The 16,234-nt window shown below is 39.7% G+C and overlaps 1 protein-coding gene and 1 pseudogene across 3 annotated transcripts in view; one reads left to right on the plus strand and one right to left on the minus strand.

Moving 5' to 3' along the window:
* Window positions 1-15,302, minus strand: part of CAST (calpastatin) — an 80,912-nt gene extending 65,610 nt beyond the window's left edge. For all 3 annotated transcript variants that reach the window (XM_070938770.1, XM_070938768.1, XM_070938769.1), the window contains exons 1-2: window positions 15,039-15,302; window positions 1,160-1,219 (exon numbers count right to left, since the gene is read on the minus strand). In XM_070938770.1, coding sequence (XP_070794871.1) covers window positions 1,160-1,219; window positions 15,039-15,089 — 111 coding nt within the window. In that variant the 5' untranslated portion in view covers window positions 15,090-15,302. The remainder of the gene's footprint in view (window positions 1-1,159; window positions 1,220-15,038) is intronic.
* LOC139313539 (U2 spliceosomal RNA) lies at window positions 9,370-9,496 on the plus strand (annotated as a pseudogene).
* Window positions 15,303-16,234: the final 932 nt, after the last annotated feature.

Raw genomic sequence — 16,234 nt, forward strand, 5'->3', positions numbered from 1 at the left:
TTTCCTGCATGCATACCAGACACCTGGTCTTCCGGTTTCTGGTGTGCATGAAACCGGAAGCTCAGCTTCCCAGTGCGTGCATGCATGCCAGGGAGCTGCTCTTCCAGTTTCCAGCACTCTGGCGCACATGAAGACCAGCTGACCATTGCGCATTTGGGCACTGGAACCCAGAAGAGCAATGGGTGCCAGCTGCCTGGAGAGATGGCTCTGCGTGCCACTTCCGGCATCCGTGCCATAGGTTTGCCATCACTGGACTATACATTATATTATGTACAACACAGAAAAGTGCAACCTCCTAAATTTCCTAAAAATAGCCAAAAATTACATTGAATTGAATTAATGTGTAGTTAATACAATGCAGTATATTGTCCATGTGTTTAATAACTTCTGTCTTGTTAAAAACAGGAAGATGTGAGCAATATTTAGACAGATTCTGGATTATAGGAAACTACAACTACAATCTGCAGCCTGAGGTTGTAGGCTCCTGATAAAAAGCTTAAAAGGGACACTAAATTCAGTTAAATTCAGAAATGATAATAATAATGACAGTAATGTACTATAACTTAACCACTCCTACCCAATACTGCTTGATAGGGTTCATGCAATTTGAAAATAATTCAGAATAAGTGTTTCAGAACTTATATGAGCCCAACATGTCTTTGTATTCATTAAAGCAGTCCAGTTTATGTCTGATAGCTAATAATGATAATAACCAAATCATAACAATTAATGAAATGTGTTAACCATCTAGGGGTGTCAAACTCAAGACCCGGGGGCCAGATCCAGCCTGCAGGGTGCTTAGATCTGGCCTGTGTGGCCATCCTGGAAACAGCAAAGGAGTGGTCCGTGGTGCCTCTGCCAGTGAAAATGGAGCTTGGGAGGGCTGCGGGAGGCTGTCACAACCAAAAATGGAGCTAAGGAGCCCGTTTTCGCTGGCAGAGTGCTTGGGCCACCACAGGTGCCCCCAAAATGTATGACATCGGCCTGGCCACACCTACCCTGGCTCCCTGAGGTCAAATGCAACCCTTTTGCAGCCCTCAATGAAATCAAGTTTGACACCCCAATCTAGAATTTCTTTATACATGAATGATAACAGATGCCCAAAAGTTAAATAATGACTCATTTTGTTATCTAATTATAATTTATCACCATAATTTACCTCAGTTGCTTCTGCTCCTTTCTTCTCTTTTGATGCTCCACTTGCACTTTTACTTCCATGCTGTAAAAAAATTTAAAAACGTCAAACTTGCATTTGAAAACAACATAAAATATTTTCTACACAAGGAATAGGCAACACAGTTCTCAAAAGCAACATGCCCACAAATCACTCCCTTTGCACCCACAAGACATTTTCCCCCATTCTAAAAAGAAAAACAAGTAGTTAGTAGGCTGCAAAGCACACCAATGACTTCTGGTGTTTTCTTTACAAAAATTCCAAAGCTCCCACAATAGATTTTACAGATCTATTTAGAAAATAAAAAGGATGGAGGAGTTGCAATGAAAGAAATAATGTCCAATTTCCTTTTTTTATCAACTGGGATTTTATATCCAAGCAATCATTTTGTGGAGGGAGAAGCTCCCCTTCTAAATTAAGAGCTTGCATGACTTAATTACAAAAATCGCAATTGTTCTCATTGGCTTCAAAATATTGCCTATACTTTAAATTTAAATAAAATTAAATATAATGTAGATTTTTATTTTTCTATATTTATTCATTTCTGGAGCGTAATCCCTCACACAACATCACAGGCATCAAATGTTTTCTGGAATATAATAGTTCATATTGGGTCATCTCTTGCTGCACCAGAGGTTTTGCTCCCAAACTAGGAGATGTGTCTGAAACAAAGCCCAAATTGTATTTCTTCTTATTTAAATTTAAATGTAATTAAACCAAAATATAACAAATACAATTACTTCTATTACACTGAATCATATTCTTCTTTTGTCACATTAAAATTTGCAATAGCCTATAGACAATTTTAGAGGCCTATAGAATTTTAGTAGCCACATATACTTGCATTTCTTATTATGATAAATAATCTACATACATCAACATATAAAGTATAAAAACAAATGCATGGCCATCAAGGATACATTATTTCATTACATATTTTGATTGCTCTCACAATAAACTTTGTATACTCATCTCAGGTGGGCCAGGATGTTGTTGCAAGAGAGATAGAAGAAATGAATTCTTAGAACCCTGGAATCAAGATTTTACTATGGTATAAGATCTTACTAACCACAAAATTATACTCCATATCCTTCATCCTCTGCAGAAGCCACATATGGTCTGAGAACTCAGGATAAGTTGCTCTCCTGTATATTCAGTAGAACTTTGGACTTGTGTTTCTTGACTTCCCATCTATCGCTACATAGCAGACATCCAAACATCCACCTATTAGGATGGCCAGAAACTTGCTGGATAACTACTTCAATTTGCTTTAGGCCTGGACATAAGAATGGTCTTCTATTGCTCATCCAGAGTGTCACAACATTCCCTGCTTTGTAGCTGAATCAAAAGGATTCAATCTACCCAATAACACCTAGTCAATCCTCACTAGGATTGGGACCAGTGCTGGGTTGCTACCAGTTATCCCTGGTTCTTGCGAACTGGTAGTGGAAATTTTGAGTAGTTCAGAGAACTGGTAAATACCACCTCTGCCTGGCCCTGCCCCCAATCTATTCTCTGCCTCTCGAGTCCCAGCTGATCGGCTAGAAGGAAAAAATCAGGTCACTTGACAAAGAAGAGGAAAAAAACAAAACAAGACACCTTAGCTTTAAATTGAGAAGCCAAGAAGCCTCCCAACTGATTGGCTAGAACCAATCCGCTCCTTGTAAACCGCTTGGTGGTGGTAGATTGGCAGTTGAGGCCAAGCTGCCTGAAAGCGGTTTCTGATTCTCTCGGTGGTGGCAGAGCAGCAAAAAACTGTTTAAAGTCTTGCTGCGGCGCTTCAAAGGGCCGCCCTACAGCTGAACAGCAGTAAAAGACAGTGTGGTGGTAGACCAGTGCACTCCAAAAACAAATAGATAGACCGGGACACTCCAAAAACAAATGGGTAGACCGGTACGGCTCTGCAAGTAGTTAAAAGCCTGGTAGATGAATACCTCTGCTAAATCCTAAAGAATTGTTTGTCACATGACCATCAAACCACGCCCACAGAACCAGTAATAAAAAAAATTATAACCCACCCCTGACTGGGACTCAACATGGCAGGTGTGCTAGTCACCTTTATAAATGGGGAAAGATCTCCTCTTTGGAATGTAGTTGTGGTGCTTCAAAGCATACATATTGTGTGACAGTACTCTTTGAGTGCTTATCAGGGAACCCCAGAGATTTTTTGTATGTCACTCCATCATGTATTGACTATATAAATAGTTTGCCTTTGAATTTGTAAATAGTTTCATAAGTGTGCATTGAGAATATAATTGTGATATGCTTTTTAACATATTTGCCATATGCTAAATAAATAACTAACTACATAGCTTACAGGAAATCCTTGACTTATATCCATTTAGGTTGCAACCAAAGTTACAACAGCACTAAAAAATGACTTATGACTGATCCTCATACTTATAACTGTCATGTCATCCTCACAGTCACATGATCAAAATTTAGGCGCTTGTCAACTGGCATGTATTTACCATTGCTGCAGTACCCCCAAAGTCATGTGATCACCATTTGAAACCTTCCCAGCCAGCTTCCGACAGTAAAATCAATGGGAGACACTGGATTCATTAACAACCGCATGATTCACTCAACAATTGTAGTGATTTGCTTAAATACTGTGGCAAAAAAAAGTTGCAAAATCAAGATTCACTCAACAACTGCCATACTTAGCAACAGAAATTCTGGTCCCAACTATAGTTGCAAGTCCATGACTTACTGCCTATATTTCCAAAAATGTATGATTCATTACTATGATAAAATCTTCAACAAGCCCTGATGAGAGCAGCTAGAGTTCTTTTTGTACTATTATAGTGAAACTCTCTTCCCCAATCGATTGTGTGACAGAATGCAGCAACTGAGTACAATGCTGTCTGCCATCCTGTCATATGATCACCTAGACATAGTTCTAGCACTCTGATAAATCAGTTGGGAAAGAGGCAATGGCTGATGAATCAGATTGAATAGGCAGTTTTGGAATGGCTGAAAGGTATTTTGTCCCAGGATGACCAGGAAAACGACCTCCGTGTCCCAAAGACCAGAGTGAGACAGAAGAAATTTCATCAACATCTAGGAATCTTCTTCTAGAGGAAGATAAATGAAAACAACATCCTGCCAGCCTGATAAATCTCCAGCCAGATTTGATTCATGCACTTATTTTGCTCCTAGAAAAAGATGGGATGTAGAAGTAGCAATATATAGAGAACAGATTTAACTGTGCCAGGGTAAATTTTATAATGCCTATAAAGAAATTAATTTTGAAATGTTGAACAGGCATATATAAATCACCTGCTTATCAAAAAAGCTGTAATAAGGTAGGAGAAAGGGGAAGAAACCAATAGGCATTGTTTGATTGCTTTATCTGACTATTGCTCAACTTAATCATCCTTGCACAAATAAAAGGAGTATTTTTTTTTCTTTATGTGAAGCTATGACACTGAAAGAAAAAATTACATTATTATCTTTGATACTTTCTTTCAATACTGTATCTTCCATAAGAACCTAAAACAGTGTTATGGATGTTTTTCTTTCACAACTATCAGAATTTTCACTGATAAACAAAAAGTTAAAATATGTATTAAAAATTCCAATATATTAAAAAATAAGTAAATTATTTGATGTATAACAATAATTTTATATTAGTGCATTAATTTGTATTCTTTTATTCTGCCTTTACTATTCATAAGTAGGAGTGCAGTGACTCATGTGGTTAGAATGCTTGGTTGACAATCTACAAGCCCACATTCAAAAGCCGAGTACTGCTATGCGATGGGGTGAGCTCCCATCATTCGCTTCAGCTCCTGCTCACCTAGCAATCTGAAAGTGTGTAAAGTGCAATTTTAAAATGCCAACCTAGCAGTTTGAAAGCATGTAAAAAATGCAAGTAGAAAAATAGGGACCACCTTTGGTGGGAAGGTAACAGTGTTCCGTGCACCTTTGCTATTTAATCATGCCAGTGACATGACCACGGAGACGTCTTCGGACAGCGCTGGCTCTTCGGCTTTGAGATGAATTAACACTGCCCCCTAGTGTCAGGAACAACCAGCACATATTTGCGAGGGGAACCTTTACCTTTTTAAAGTGCAATTTAATGTGGGTAGATAAATAGGTATCACTTCAATGGGCACCTTAAGGAGTCTCCAACCGGACATCCCCTGGGCAATGGATGCCACCGGTTAACCCTTTCACCTCGGAAGCACCTTGGCGCTTTTAACACGAAAACAGCTGCAGCAACTTCATAAGTAATTGAAGGTAGTGAACATACATAAGGCTTTTTCTTTCTCCCCCTTTACCTACAACTCCTCTGTGAGGTAGATTGGGCAGAGAAAGTGTGACTGACCATAGACATCCAGCTGGTTTTCATGTCTAAGGCAGGACTACGGAATGCCTAAGACAAGACTAAAACTCACCATTTCCTAGTTTCTAGACCAGCACCTTTATTACACCTGTCATGGCCCCGTCGGAGCCTGAGTCCACGAGGGGGGAGGATGAGTGGAGCTGGGCCAATGGAGGTTGAGGAGGCAGCCCCGGGTTCCTTGGGCTTGGGACACTTGCCAGCAAGGAGGAATGGGGGCAGGATGACCGAGAGATGGTGGGGGGGGGAAGAGAGGGGAAAGCAGTGGACATGAGGAGCAATGGAGCTCAGGCAATGAGCAAGGACTGCTCCCTCCTGATCCGTGAACACAGAAAGTGGAGAGGAGGCGGGAGCAGTGTAGGCCAACCTGACAACTCAGGAACAGAGTGCCTCACCTTTCTTCATAAGGCATACCTGGGGACTGAGACTTAAGGAGACACTGTGGGGAGGGGAGCTTTTCTGGAACAAATGCTGAATCCGTGGAGTTTTGTGTGCTGTTGCCAATGTCTGGAGTTTGCTGGACTTCTTGCCCAGTTCCTTTGCTTCATGGATTCATTGCCTTGGTTCCTTGCCTCACTGGATTTCTTGCCTTGAAGCCATTGTGCTAACAGCATTTTGCTGGACTACTCACAGCCAGAGGCTGCTAGAGGTGTGTGTGTGAGAGAGAGCATTTTGCTCCGGGACTTGCCATAGATGTGGTAGTGTTTGGGGGCAATAAAGGGGAGTTTGAACTATCAGCTGTGTTCCCTCCATGCCTTGCCCCAGGTCATCACAACACCAAACAGGAAGATGCCTTCCAGAACAAAATGTCTAATTGATAGCAAAACATAAACTGGGTAATATATTAATTTCTGGAAATAACTGAAACAATCAGAGATAAATCATACCAGAACTTCTGAAACATTATCTTCAGTATAAACCTATCAAGTCATTTTGTAGAGAAACAACATATTCAAGATCTCATGGCAATGTAGAAACTTTTTTTTTCCCTTAGAAAGGACTTTTTTATAAAATGATTTATTAATTTCTAATTTGCTTAGAAAGGCCTTGCCGGGAAACTATTTGTCTCCAATTAATTTATTCATTATAAATTAAATAAACTTCACTGAAAGCTGCCTGAGTATTTATGGCTGTGATTCTTAATTGCTGCTTAGCTATTTGATATTGAGGGATTGATTGATTATTGCCATCATCAGCGTTGATTCTTAGCAACCATGTAAATAGATTTCCAGGATATTCTGTTCCCAGATTTTGCAACAGTGTATTCATCACCACTATGATCAAGTATATCCACCCTGCACGGTTAAAATGGTCAAAAGGATGTCACACAGAAGACAATCAAGAACTGATTCTTCATTGTTCCAGATTGCAAGACAAGGAATGATAGATTTAAATCACATGAAAGCAGTTTTCAGCTGAAAAACATCTTTCACAGAAACACTGGTTCAGTAGGGGAAAAGTTACCCAGTGAAATAGCAGATCCCTGTCAGTCTTGCAAGGTAGTTCTGACCGGATACACAGCCAGGCATATTAGCTCTATTTTTATTGTAAGATTAGATTAATCTTGTAAACCTGAAAGGACCCCTCCCATACCTCACTTTTATTTCTCCCAAAAACCAGAAAGGATCCTTTCTGAGACACTTTTGCCACTCTTCCTGATTCAAATTTCATTTATGAGGCCTTGCATAGGCTGTGGCTCTTCTTACTATCTCCCAAAGACATTTCCACATGCAAATCCCCTTTCCACATTTCCTTTTGCTAGACATGTTCAAGCACATTGTAGAAATCATTGTAGAAGCTTTAAATTGGACTCCAGAATCAAACAATGATTAATGCTTCCTTCCAATTAGTAACATAGGGATTCTGGCAGGATGTAAGTTACCTTGAGGTAAGATGGTTGGCCTATGGAATATAAAGCATGTATGTATGTATGTATGTATGTATGTATGTATGTATGTATGTAATAAATAATAAATATACATAAATATTTATAAATAAATGCAGTAAGAAAAAAATCAGAATAATAATACAAATCCAAGTTCAGCATTTATCCAATTCTTGTTATGATTACTTCTGTCTGGAATAAGATTTTATGCAATATTGTACCAGAGTCATTTCTGTGAAGCTGTCATAGTAAACACAGCTATAAATAGACAACTATAATTGGATGCTTCGGTACCTGTACCCCGAGAACGTGGATTTTGGCGATCATGAGGATATATCCGAAGAACCAAATCTTCCTTTCTTATGTTTAGCACAGGGTGAAATATTGTATATGTTGTTTGTAATGTTAGTAATTTAAAATATAAAATGTTAAAAATAATAATAATAAAAAATAAATAGACAACTATAAATATTAGTATGAGGACAGAATTGTAATTTGTTATTCTGTAAAACCACACAGATTTTAACCTACACATATCAAAATTAGCTATTCTACATGAAATAGAACAGATTATTCACTGTTTAATGAAATGCAGTAAAGTGCCATAAAAGCATGATTAGGGACCACATGCTTCAATTTTGGGATTTTGCTCTTCAAGACAACCCCACAAAACAAAAGGGATTATGTTGTAAATAATCATTACCAGTAGCAAAAACAACTTTTTCAGATTTGGGCCTTTGAGAAGTATTATGGTCCAGGCTCCAATAAATGGAGACAAGATAGAAACTAAATATGGTGTAATATTGAACTGAAAGCAACATGTTAACTTCCCATGTGTTTATAATATCTTAAATTTTAAACTTTGTATCTCAGATGGCTGGGATTCAAAAAACTGAATCCCCCCTCATTAATTGTTACTGGCATTTGCTGTAAGGATATTTGTGGAATCAAAGAACCCCGTTGAAAATTTCTAAACAAAAGTTTATTTTCTGAAAATATTTTCTGGATATTTGAACAAGAATTCCTCTCAGAATATAAATTGGTCAAGAAATAATATTCATTTTGAGAACATTCACCATTCCCTAAAGGGTGTGGAATAGTGACTGCCCTCTATCCATATCTGAAGAAACATTTTTATATATTTTATTTATATTACATGTTGCTGGGTTATATCTCTCGGTTATACACATACCCAACTATTTAATGGATTTGGTACCAATAAGGAATTGATATTCCTTAATGGATCGGTGACCAGATTTTTTATGTATTGATATCAACTCTGATTTGGACAAGTTGATAGAATGTCATGCTATTTGACTAAAGGCATCAATCATCTACATCAACATAGGAATTATAGTGTGAAATTTAGAAATAAACAGAAAAATGTCATTTCCAAATAAGACAAATTTATATTCAACTAAATTATGTCCTATTCCATAAATCTCCATAAGTGGACTAATAAGCACAAGCCAAAGGTTCCAAGCAATACCAAAAAGCAAGAGTGAAAGTGGACATCCTTGTCTAGTTCCTCTAAACAATGGGAAAGTAGCAGAATATGATAGATGATGTGGATGAACTTTTAACATACACTCTGCTTAGAGAGAAATATCTATCAAATGTAATTTAGTGGCAATATTTACAGCTATAGTATTTGTTAACAACATTCTTTGAATCAGCAGTGTTTTCAGGTCTGGAGACACCCATGTTACTAGAACATATGGTTACATCTTTTAAAATGAAAAACCTACTATTAGTTTTTATAGATATTTGTTATAATAAATTAATTTGATATGCAAAAAGAGATAAGTGGAATAAAGAATTCGAGGTTCCTATCTTGCCTAGGCAATGAGAGAATGCTTTAACCTTTATAGCATGAATGTCAACAGACTTTAAACTAAGACTTATACAGCAAAAAATAAAATGCAGAATTTATTGGACTCCATTATGTCTTTATACAAAAGGATCTTTCTCAGCCTATTGGCTGAGATCAAATGTAGTATCTGTTCTTATCAGTTTAATGTCTGATACATTTTGATTGGGCACTACTCAGAGTTTCTTACTGTATAAGTTGGCAGCTGTATAAATCTTATAAAAAAATAAATAGTAGATAGACAGACAGACAGACAGACAAGAATCAGTCAATCCATGAATGGATTTTGTTGGAGATGTAAGAAGGACAACGCTTCTTTAAAGCATATGTTTTTAGTTAAGCTTTGGGAGAAAGAAGTGTCGTATGTAAGTGTTACTGTACAACATCAAATTTTTCAGAGGTTAATATTGTACATCATCAAATTTTTCAGAGGTTAATATTCAATAATAATTCAATATTCTTGAATTATATACCTAGTACACAGAACTTGGCAACTGGACAATGTAAATAGATTGATATAGTGGCCTTACTATAGCTGAAGACTGATACTGTAACATTGGGAAGATAAATTTACCATGTATGACTTTGTATGAATAAATATAATAAAATACAGGACACGGACACACACACACACACACACACACATAAAAGAGTAGGTTAAAAAAAGGAAGACTAAGAGTAGCTGCCTAGAGTCGCTTGACAATGAGGAGGGCAGGATATAAATTTAGTAAAATGAATAAATAAATAGTATTAAAAGTATATGTGTGTATACATTCATGTATAACACACACCGTTGCATAATGTTTGCATTATATATACTATAATAAATTAAAATATTTATTATAGAATTGTAATTCTTCACCATTTACTTTAATGACATATTATACTTTATATTTTGTGTTTTTTTCTGTTGTACTTTTGATTTATTTTTTGTAAGCACTTGTTACGTATTTTTATTATATATGCATTTTTTGTATTTCTTGTTTGGTATTTCTTTTTTTCAGGAACTTCTTTTTTTTCCTGGTACTATTTTAAAAATAATATTTTTTTAAGTAGGGTTTATCTATGTACTCAACCCGATTACAACCTATATGATCTACACCAAATTTACTAGTCACATGTGACTACGGAAACAACACAGATTTGCATGAACACCATTTAATACCACCTTATGATACAAAAAAATTTTTTAAAGGTATTGTAGAAGAAAGAAAAAAATGTTAAAATGCAATAAATAATAGTATATCCTAAAAAGGAGAGAAAACATGCCTGACCTTCACAGAGGTGCCTTTTGCAAACCTATGGTAAAAGGAAACTAGTATAGACACCTCCCAAGTATCAGGAGGAAAGCATTCCAGAGCAGTGGTGAAATCCAAATTTTTTTACTATCGGTTCTGTGGGCGTGGCTTGGTGGATGTGGTGTAGCTTTGCGGGTGTGGCAGAGGAAGGGTACTGCAAAATCTCCATTCCCACCCCACTCCAGGGGAAGGATACTGCAAAATCCCTATTCCCTCCCCACTCCTGGGGAAAGGACATTGCAAATCTCCATTCCTACCCCACTCTGGGGCCAGCCAGAGATGGTATTTGCCGGCTCTCCGAACTACTCAAAATTTCCGCTACCAGTTCTCCAGAACCTGTCAGAACCTGCTGGGTTTCACCTCTGTTCCAAAAGGTAGGCTGTGTGTGCATAGAAAAAGCCTAGTTTTCAGTACACTAACCATAACATAAGCAGTCTCTGAATCACAGCACAAGCCCTTCCAAAACTTTTCCAGTGTTAGTGATCAAGCAAGTCTGCAATGAGGAAAATGATCTGTATCTTGGTCTCTCGCTTTTTAGGGGCTTATATGCTAAACAGAAATTAATGGCATGGATGGCTAATAATTAGTAATTATCAATTGCTTTAATACTGGTGTACTCAATATGTTGTCAAGTACTTCCCTCAGCAACCTGCCCACTACATTATGTAGTAAAATATATGGTTACACGACCCATCTCTTTTGCAAGTTTAAAATCACTTCCTAAAGTTAGCAAAATCAGCAAATAGACTGAATGACCTTCTTGTGACTTGTTAATTCAGGAACTTCTTCTGCAATGATAACTACCAAACTTCAAAAGATGTGCATCATGATTTATTTTAGAAAGCTTTTCATAAGCCAGAAATGCCCTGTACTAAGGACATTAAAAGCAAAAATATAGTTCAGAGGTGTGTGTGTGTGTGGGGTTCTATAGCTTTTACTTTATCTCTTGATCGTTTGCTTCCTTCCCAATGACAAATTGGAGAGGAGGAAAACACATAATACCTTTTGAAAAGCCATTTAACTTTGCAATAATCATATACAATAGCGTTACTATAAATATCGGCAGGAGAGTTAATTTTAATTTTTATTAGGTAAAACCTGCAGCTCCACCTTCCATAAATATGGAAGCCACCCAATCTGCACTGAAAATTATGAACTCTTTTTAAAAATGAAAAAGCTTTGCGTGCCATTTTCTTAAATCATCAATTAAATTGCCACAAATGTTTCAAAAACCTTAATCAGAATAACTACTTTTATTATCCCCAAATCTGGCTTACTGCCTACATTCCAAAATGAATCGGTGGCTTAAAAACGTCTCTTTCAATCCGATTTATTCACCGAACGAAGAGTGTAAACCCTGCCCTTCAGAACCGTGTCCACTTTCCTTTTCTAATCAATCAAATTTTCATGTCAGAAAGTTAAAGGCAGCAAAAAGAAAAGAAAAGAAAAGAAAAGAAAAGAAAAGAAAAGAAAAGAAAAGAAAAGAAAAGAAAAGAAAAGAAAAGAAAAGAAAAGAAAAAAATCACAAGAATAGGCCAGCTATTCCGTGCATACCACAAGGGCGTAAAGTTTCGGGTTCTCCACCTTGGCCAATTCATCCCATGGTGTAAAAACTCACAGGTACGCCCTCAGCAAGACAAGGAAAGGCTTTCCATCCGAGAGGATTAACGACCGACACTCCCTCAAGAACTACATCAAACACCGGATCTCCAAAACCCGCAACGATCATAACTCCACGTGTATTTACCGTCGCATACCACCAACTCGCGAACGCCATCGCGGGGACCGACCGCTCCCAACTCTCCTTCCAAGTTCGGTTTCAGCTTCCCCAAGAGAGAGCGCACGAAACTCCCAGATCTGCGCGGCTAGCTACGACTGTCTGACCCGAGGGCTTGGGAATATGTGCGGGCAAAGAGAGGGCGTGGAGAAGCTGCTGCGTCCTTCAGTCGGTCCGCCCCCAAACAGACAGCAGAGTAGGAAATTTTGGAGAGGACGATCCGTGTCTATGTGGGTGTCTGCTCGCTGGAGCCCCGTTTTTCCCGCTTTGAAGTTAATGCAACAGGGGGTTTTGCCTAGAAGTAATCGTCTTTTTGGACAAATTACGCGCGAATCCAATCACTGAAAACGGGATAGACGGAGGTAAGGAGGAGAATGATGTCTCGATCCAGTTGCCCTTGGTGCCAGCTGCACCGCCCAAAACCACCCAAGTATGATTTCATTGTTCTGACCCAGTTCCTGGAAGAAGGGAAGGCGTGTCTGCACTCATTGTCTTTCTTTCTAAACTCCTAGCATTTCCTGGATAAAATTCCTCCTCTGTCAGAATATCTTTTTAAAAAAAAAAGACTGCCCAAGAAGTTATATTTTACCCCCCCCCCCCCGGGCCTGCATTCATAGATAAAAGAAATGCACTTTGCTCCAGACAAAAATGAAGTGCCCATAAACTCTCTTATGTTCCCACAGGTGCTAACCTGGAGCCAGCTGAATTATGACTTACTAATTACCAGGACAATGGACCATAAACTAAACACACTAGTTTGGTTTTCACAAGATACCCGAAACACTTGGTTGCCAATGGCTTGAAAGCCCAAAAGAATATTCAGTCATCTACTATAAATTCTGAGAAGGATATTTCAAATACTCCTTATTCTTCTTGGGGTACCTTATAGGGTACCAAGGAACACAGAGAAGTTTTATCTTCAGTGCAAGGCCTTTTCCCAGGATCTTAACTTCCCCACAGTTTGCAAACAGCACTGAAAAAGGAACAGCACTGGAGGAAAAGTGCGACTATGAATAATTTGCTCCACAATTTTGTGACCGTGTTGCAAGAAATTTCTACCCGCTATTCATCCTGCTATCCCACAAACAGGACAGCCACTCTACAACCTACTTTTCCAAGCACTATTATTATTTATTGAATTTCTATACCGCCCTACTCCCGAAGGACTTACTATGAAGTAAGTTAAGGGTAGAAGTCAAACTGTGAAATTCCACTGTAGTATCTATCATTTCATAGCAGGAATATCTGCAAGATGAAGACCAATGTGTACTAGAAATAAGATAAGAGGTCTTTATAAATGACATCATACCCATCTTTCATCTTTTCTGTAGGGCAAGAAGCCTAAATTGTAAGAACCTTTCTCCATTAAAGAGGAGGGACCATGCCCCAAATCCTGAAGGTAATCTGTTAACTAAATATCCTGATTTCTATTGGGTACCAACTAGATTTCATTTAAACCAGAGAATGACATGAAACCTAATGATGATGGTGTAGATCAGTGTTTCTCAACCTTGGAAGCTTGAAGATGGGTGGACTTCAACTCCCGGAATCCCCCAGCCAGCGCTGCTGGCTGGGGGATTCTGGGAGTTGAAGTCCACCCATCTTCAAGCTACCAAGATTGAGGAACACTGGTGTAGATGATGAATGCCATTGAACATACAGCGGCTTAGAGCCTGGGTCAGAGGCACAGCACCCTGAGTTGTAAACAAGCCATAACGAATGTGTCATTTGTTTTAAAGGGCATGGTACCAATTTACATGATAGTTAATCCACATTTCCGAGTTAATTCACATTCTGTGTTAATCCACGTTCACATAGCTACGCCGTTTTATAACCAAAAGCTCTGTTTTCAAAGCACGTTAAATGTGCTTGCTAGTTTGTTACTCGGAAAATCGTCAGGCGTGACTTGGTGTTGCGCTTTATAAATCACGGTTTTAAAACTTGCCGCCTTGCGCAAACATAATGACGTTGGCAAGCCAAAGACAGCTATGAATCCTTACCCTTTAGAAACCGCCCCGAGACAAAGTTCCGGACGCGCAGAGTCACTTCCCCCCCCCCCCGAAGCTTTTGAGGATCCCACCTCCGGGTTTAAAGTAGCCCAAATATTGCCTGCAGTGCATATTTGGCAATCATAATAGTCACCGTTTTTCACACGGCCGCAGGGAGGGGCTCAGGGTCTTTGAAGTGCCCTGGCCAGCCTTCCTCCAGCGGGCGCCCTGGAAATGACAGCCTAAGGCGCTTATCGCCTATCAGCTGACAGGGGAAATTGCAGGGCAGCGAGCCGGGCACATCTGGGAGAAGAGAGCGAGAGGCTTTAGAAGAAAAAAAAAAAAAAGTCGGCGTCACGACGGGAGGCGGCCTTGCGCATAAGCAAACGAGGGCGCGCGCGCACACACCCCAAAATTCCCTCGTTCGCCCCACCCAAAGGCTTCCCCCCCCCCCCCAACCGCTCGCGGCTCTGCTCCTCGGCTCTCCCGCGCGCCGCCGTTCTTGGCTCCTCGCCGCTGTGGGCGCTGGCGAGTTTCTGCTGCGCTTTCTCCACAGAAGCCTCGCCCCGACCGCAAGCAAACGTTTCTCTCGCCCCTCTTATTCGAAAGGGGGGAATAAGAACGAGCCGTTCTTAAGGGGCAACTGTTTAGCTTTTTAGCTTAGTTCCCGCCCGCCCGCCCGCCTGTCTTCGACTTGCCTCTTTGGAGCCTGCGGCGGGTTGTTTCTTGCCTTTCGTTGGCTGCGACATGACGGCTGAGGAGGCGCTTTGACTCCTCGCAGGCCGTTTTGCCCTTACGGCGTGTTGACGGGACTCTGCGGTAACCCCCAAGAAGGAGGAAAAGAGGCGAGCAGCGGAGGAGGATCCTGCGGGGAGCTACGAAACTTTTTCCGACGGACCCCGTGCCAAAAATCAGGCGGCTGTGGCGCCTCCTCTTCCTGCGACCGCCGCTTCAGGCTCGGAGAAATTCTCCGGGAGGAGGTTCACTGCGAAAGGGCTGGGTGGCACACATTGTTGTGTTTCTCCGAACCGGCTGTGCCTTGCAGATTTATAGGCTGCTAACCCAGCCTCTGAGCGCCGTTTCATTCTAGCTTGTTTCAAAGGAGCCTCCTTTTTTTTTCTTTTTTTTCTTTTAAATTTGATTTATATGCCGCCCTTCTCCGGAGTCTCAGGGCGGCTTACAATGCGCTAAGCAATAGCCTTCATACTTTTGTATATTTATACAAAGTCAGCTTATTGCCCCTACAATCCAGGTCCTCATTTTACCTACCTTAGAAAGGATGGAAGGCTGAGTCAACCCTGAGCCTGGCGAGATTCGAACCTGCAGTAATTGCAGGCAGCTGTTCTTAATAACAGGGTGCCTTAGACCACTGTACTATCAAGACTCTTTTAAAATCTTGCAGGGGTTACAACGCACTCAGGAACACACACAGGCACACACACCATCTATTGATCCAGTTTCTTACTGGTTTGGCCTGGTGTGTGAGAGGCCTCTCCTTCATTTCTAAAAAAATTAAACATCTTAGTAGGTAATCTGCACAGGACAATATTACTTTCCTCTCCTCTTAAATACCAGATGTGAAGCCACGAGGTCCAGGTTTGATTCTGGTTAGTGTTTGGATGAGATAAACAATTATTTGACAATTCCAGATAAGCCATTAGATGAAAGAAAGAAAATCCAGACAGGCCTTTACATAGACATCTGGAAGCCTCTCCCGCTGAACTATTTGAAAGCTTATATAGACATTCCTGAGTTCAATTAATGTCAGGAACAACAAAAGCAAAAAAAAAAGTTGCTTAAAACTTAATTGATCTCACTCAAAAGAAATACCAGGGCAATTACAAACAGGCATGCTATAATTACACTAAATGCAAGTTAAAAAGAACATTCCAAG

This window comes from Pituophis catenifer, unplaced genomic scaffold, assembly GCF_029215685.1.
Source record: "Pituophis catenifer annectens isolate HBS135680 unplaced genomic scaffold, rPitCat1.0.hap2 SCAF_2, whole genome shotgun sequence".
In the NCBI taxonomy this organism is placed as follows: domain Eukaryota; kingdom Metazoa; phylum Chordata; class Lepidosauria; order Squamata; family Colubridae; genus Pituophis; species Pituophis catenifer.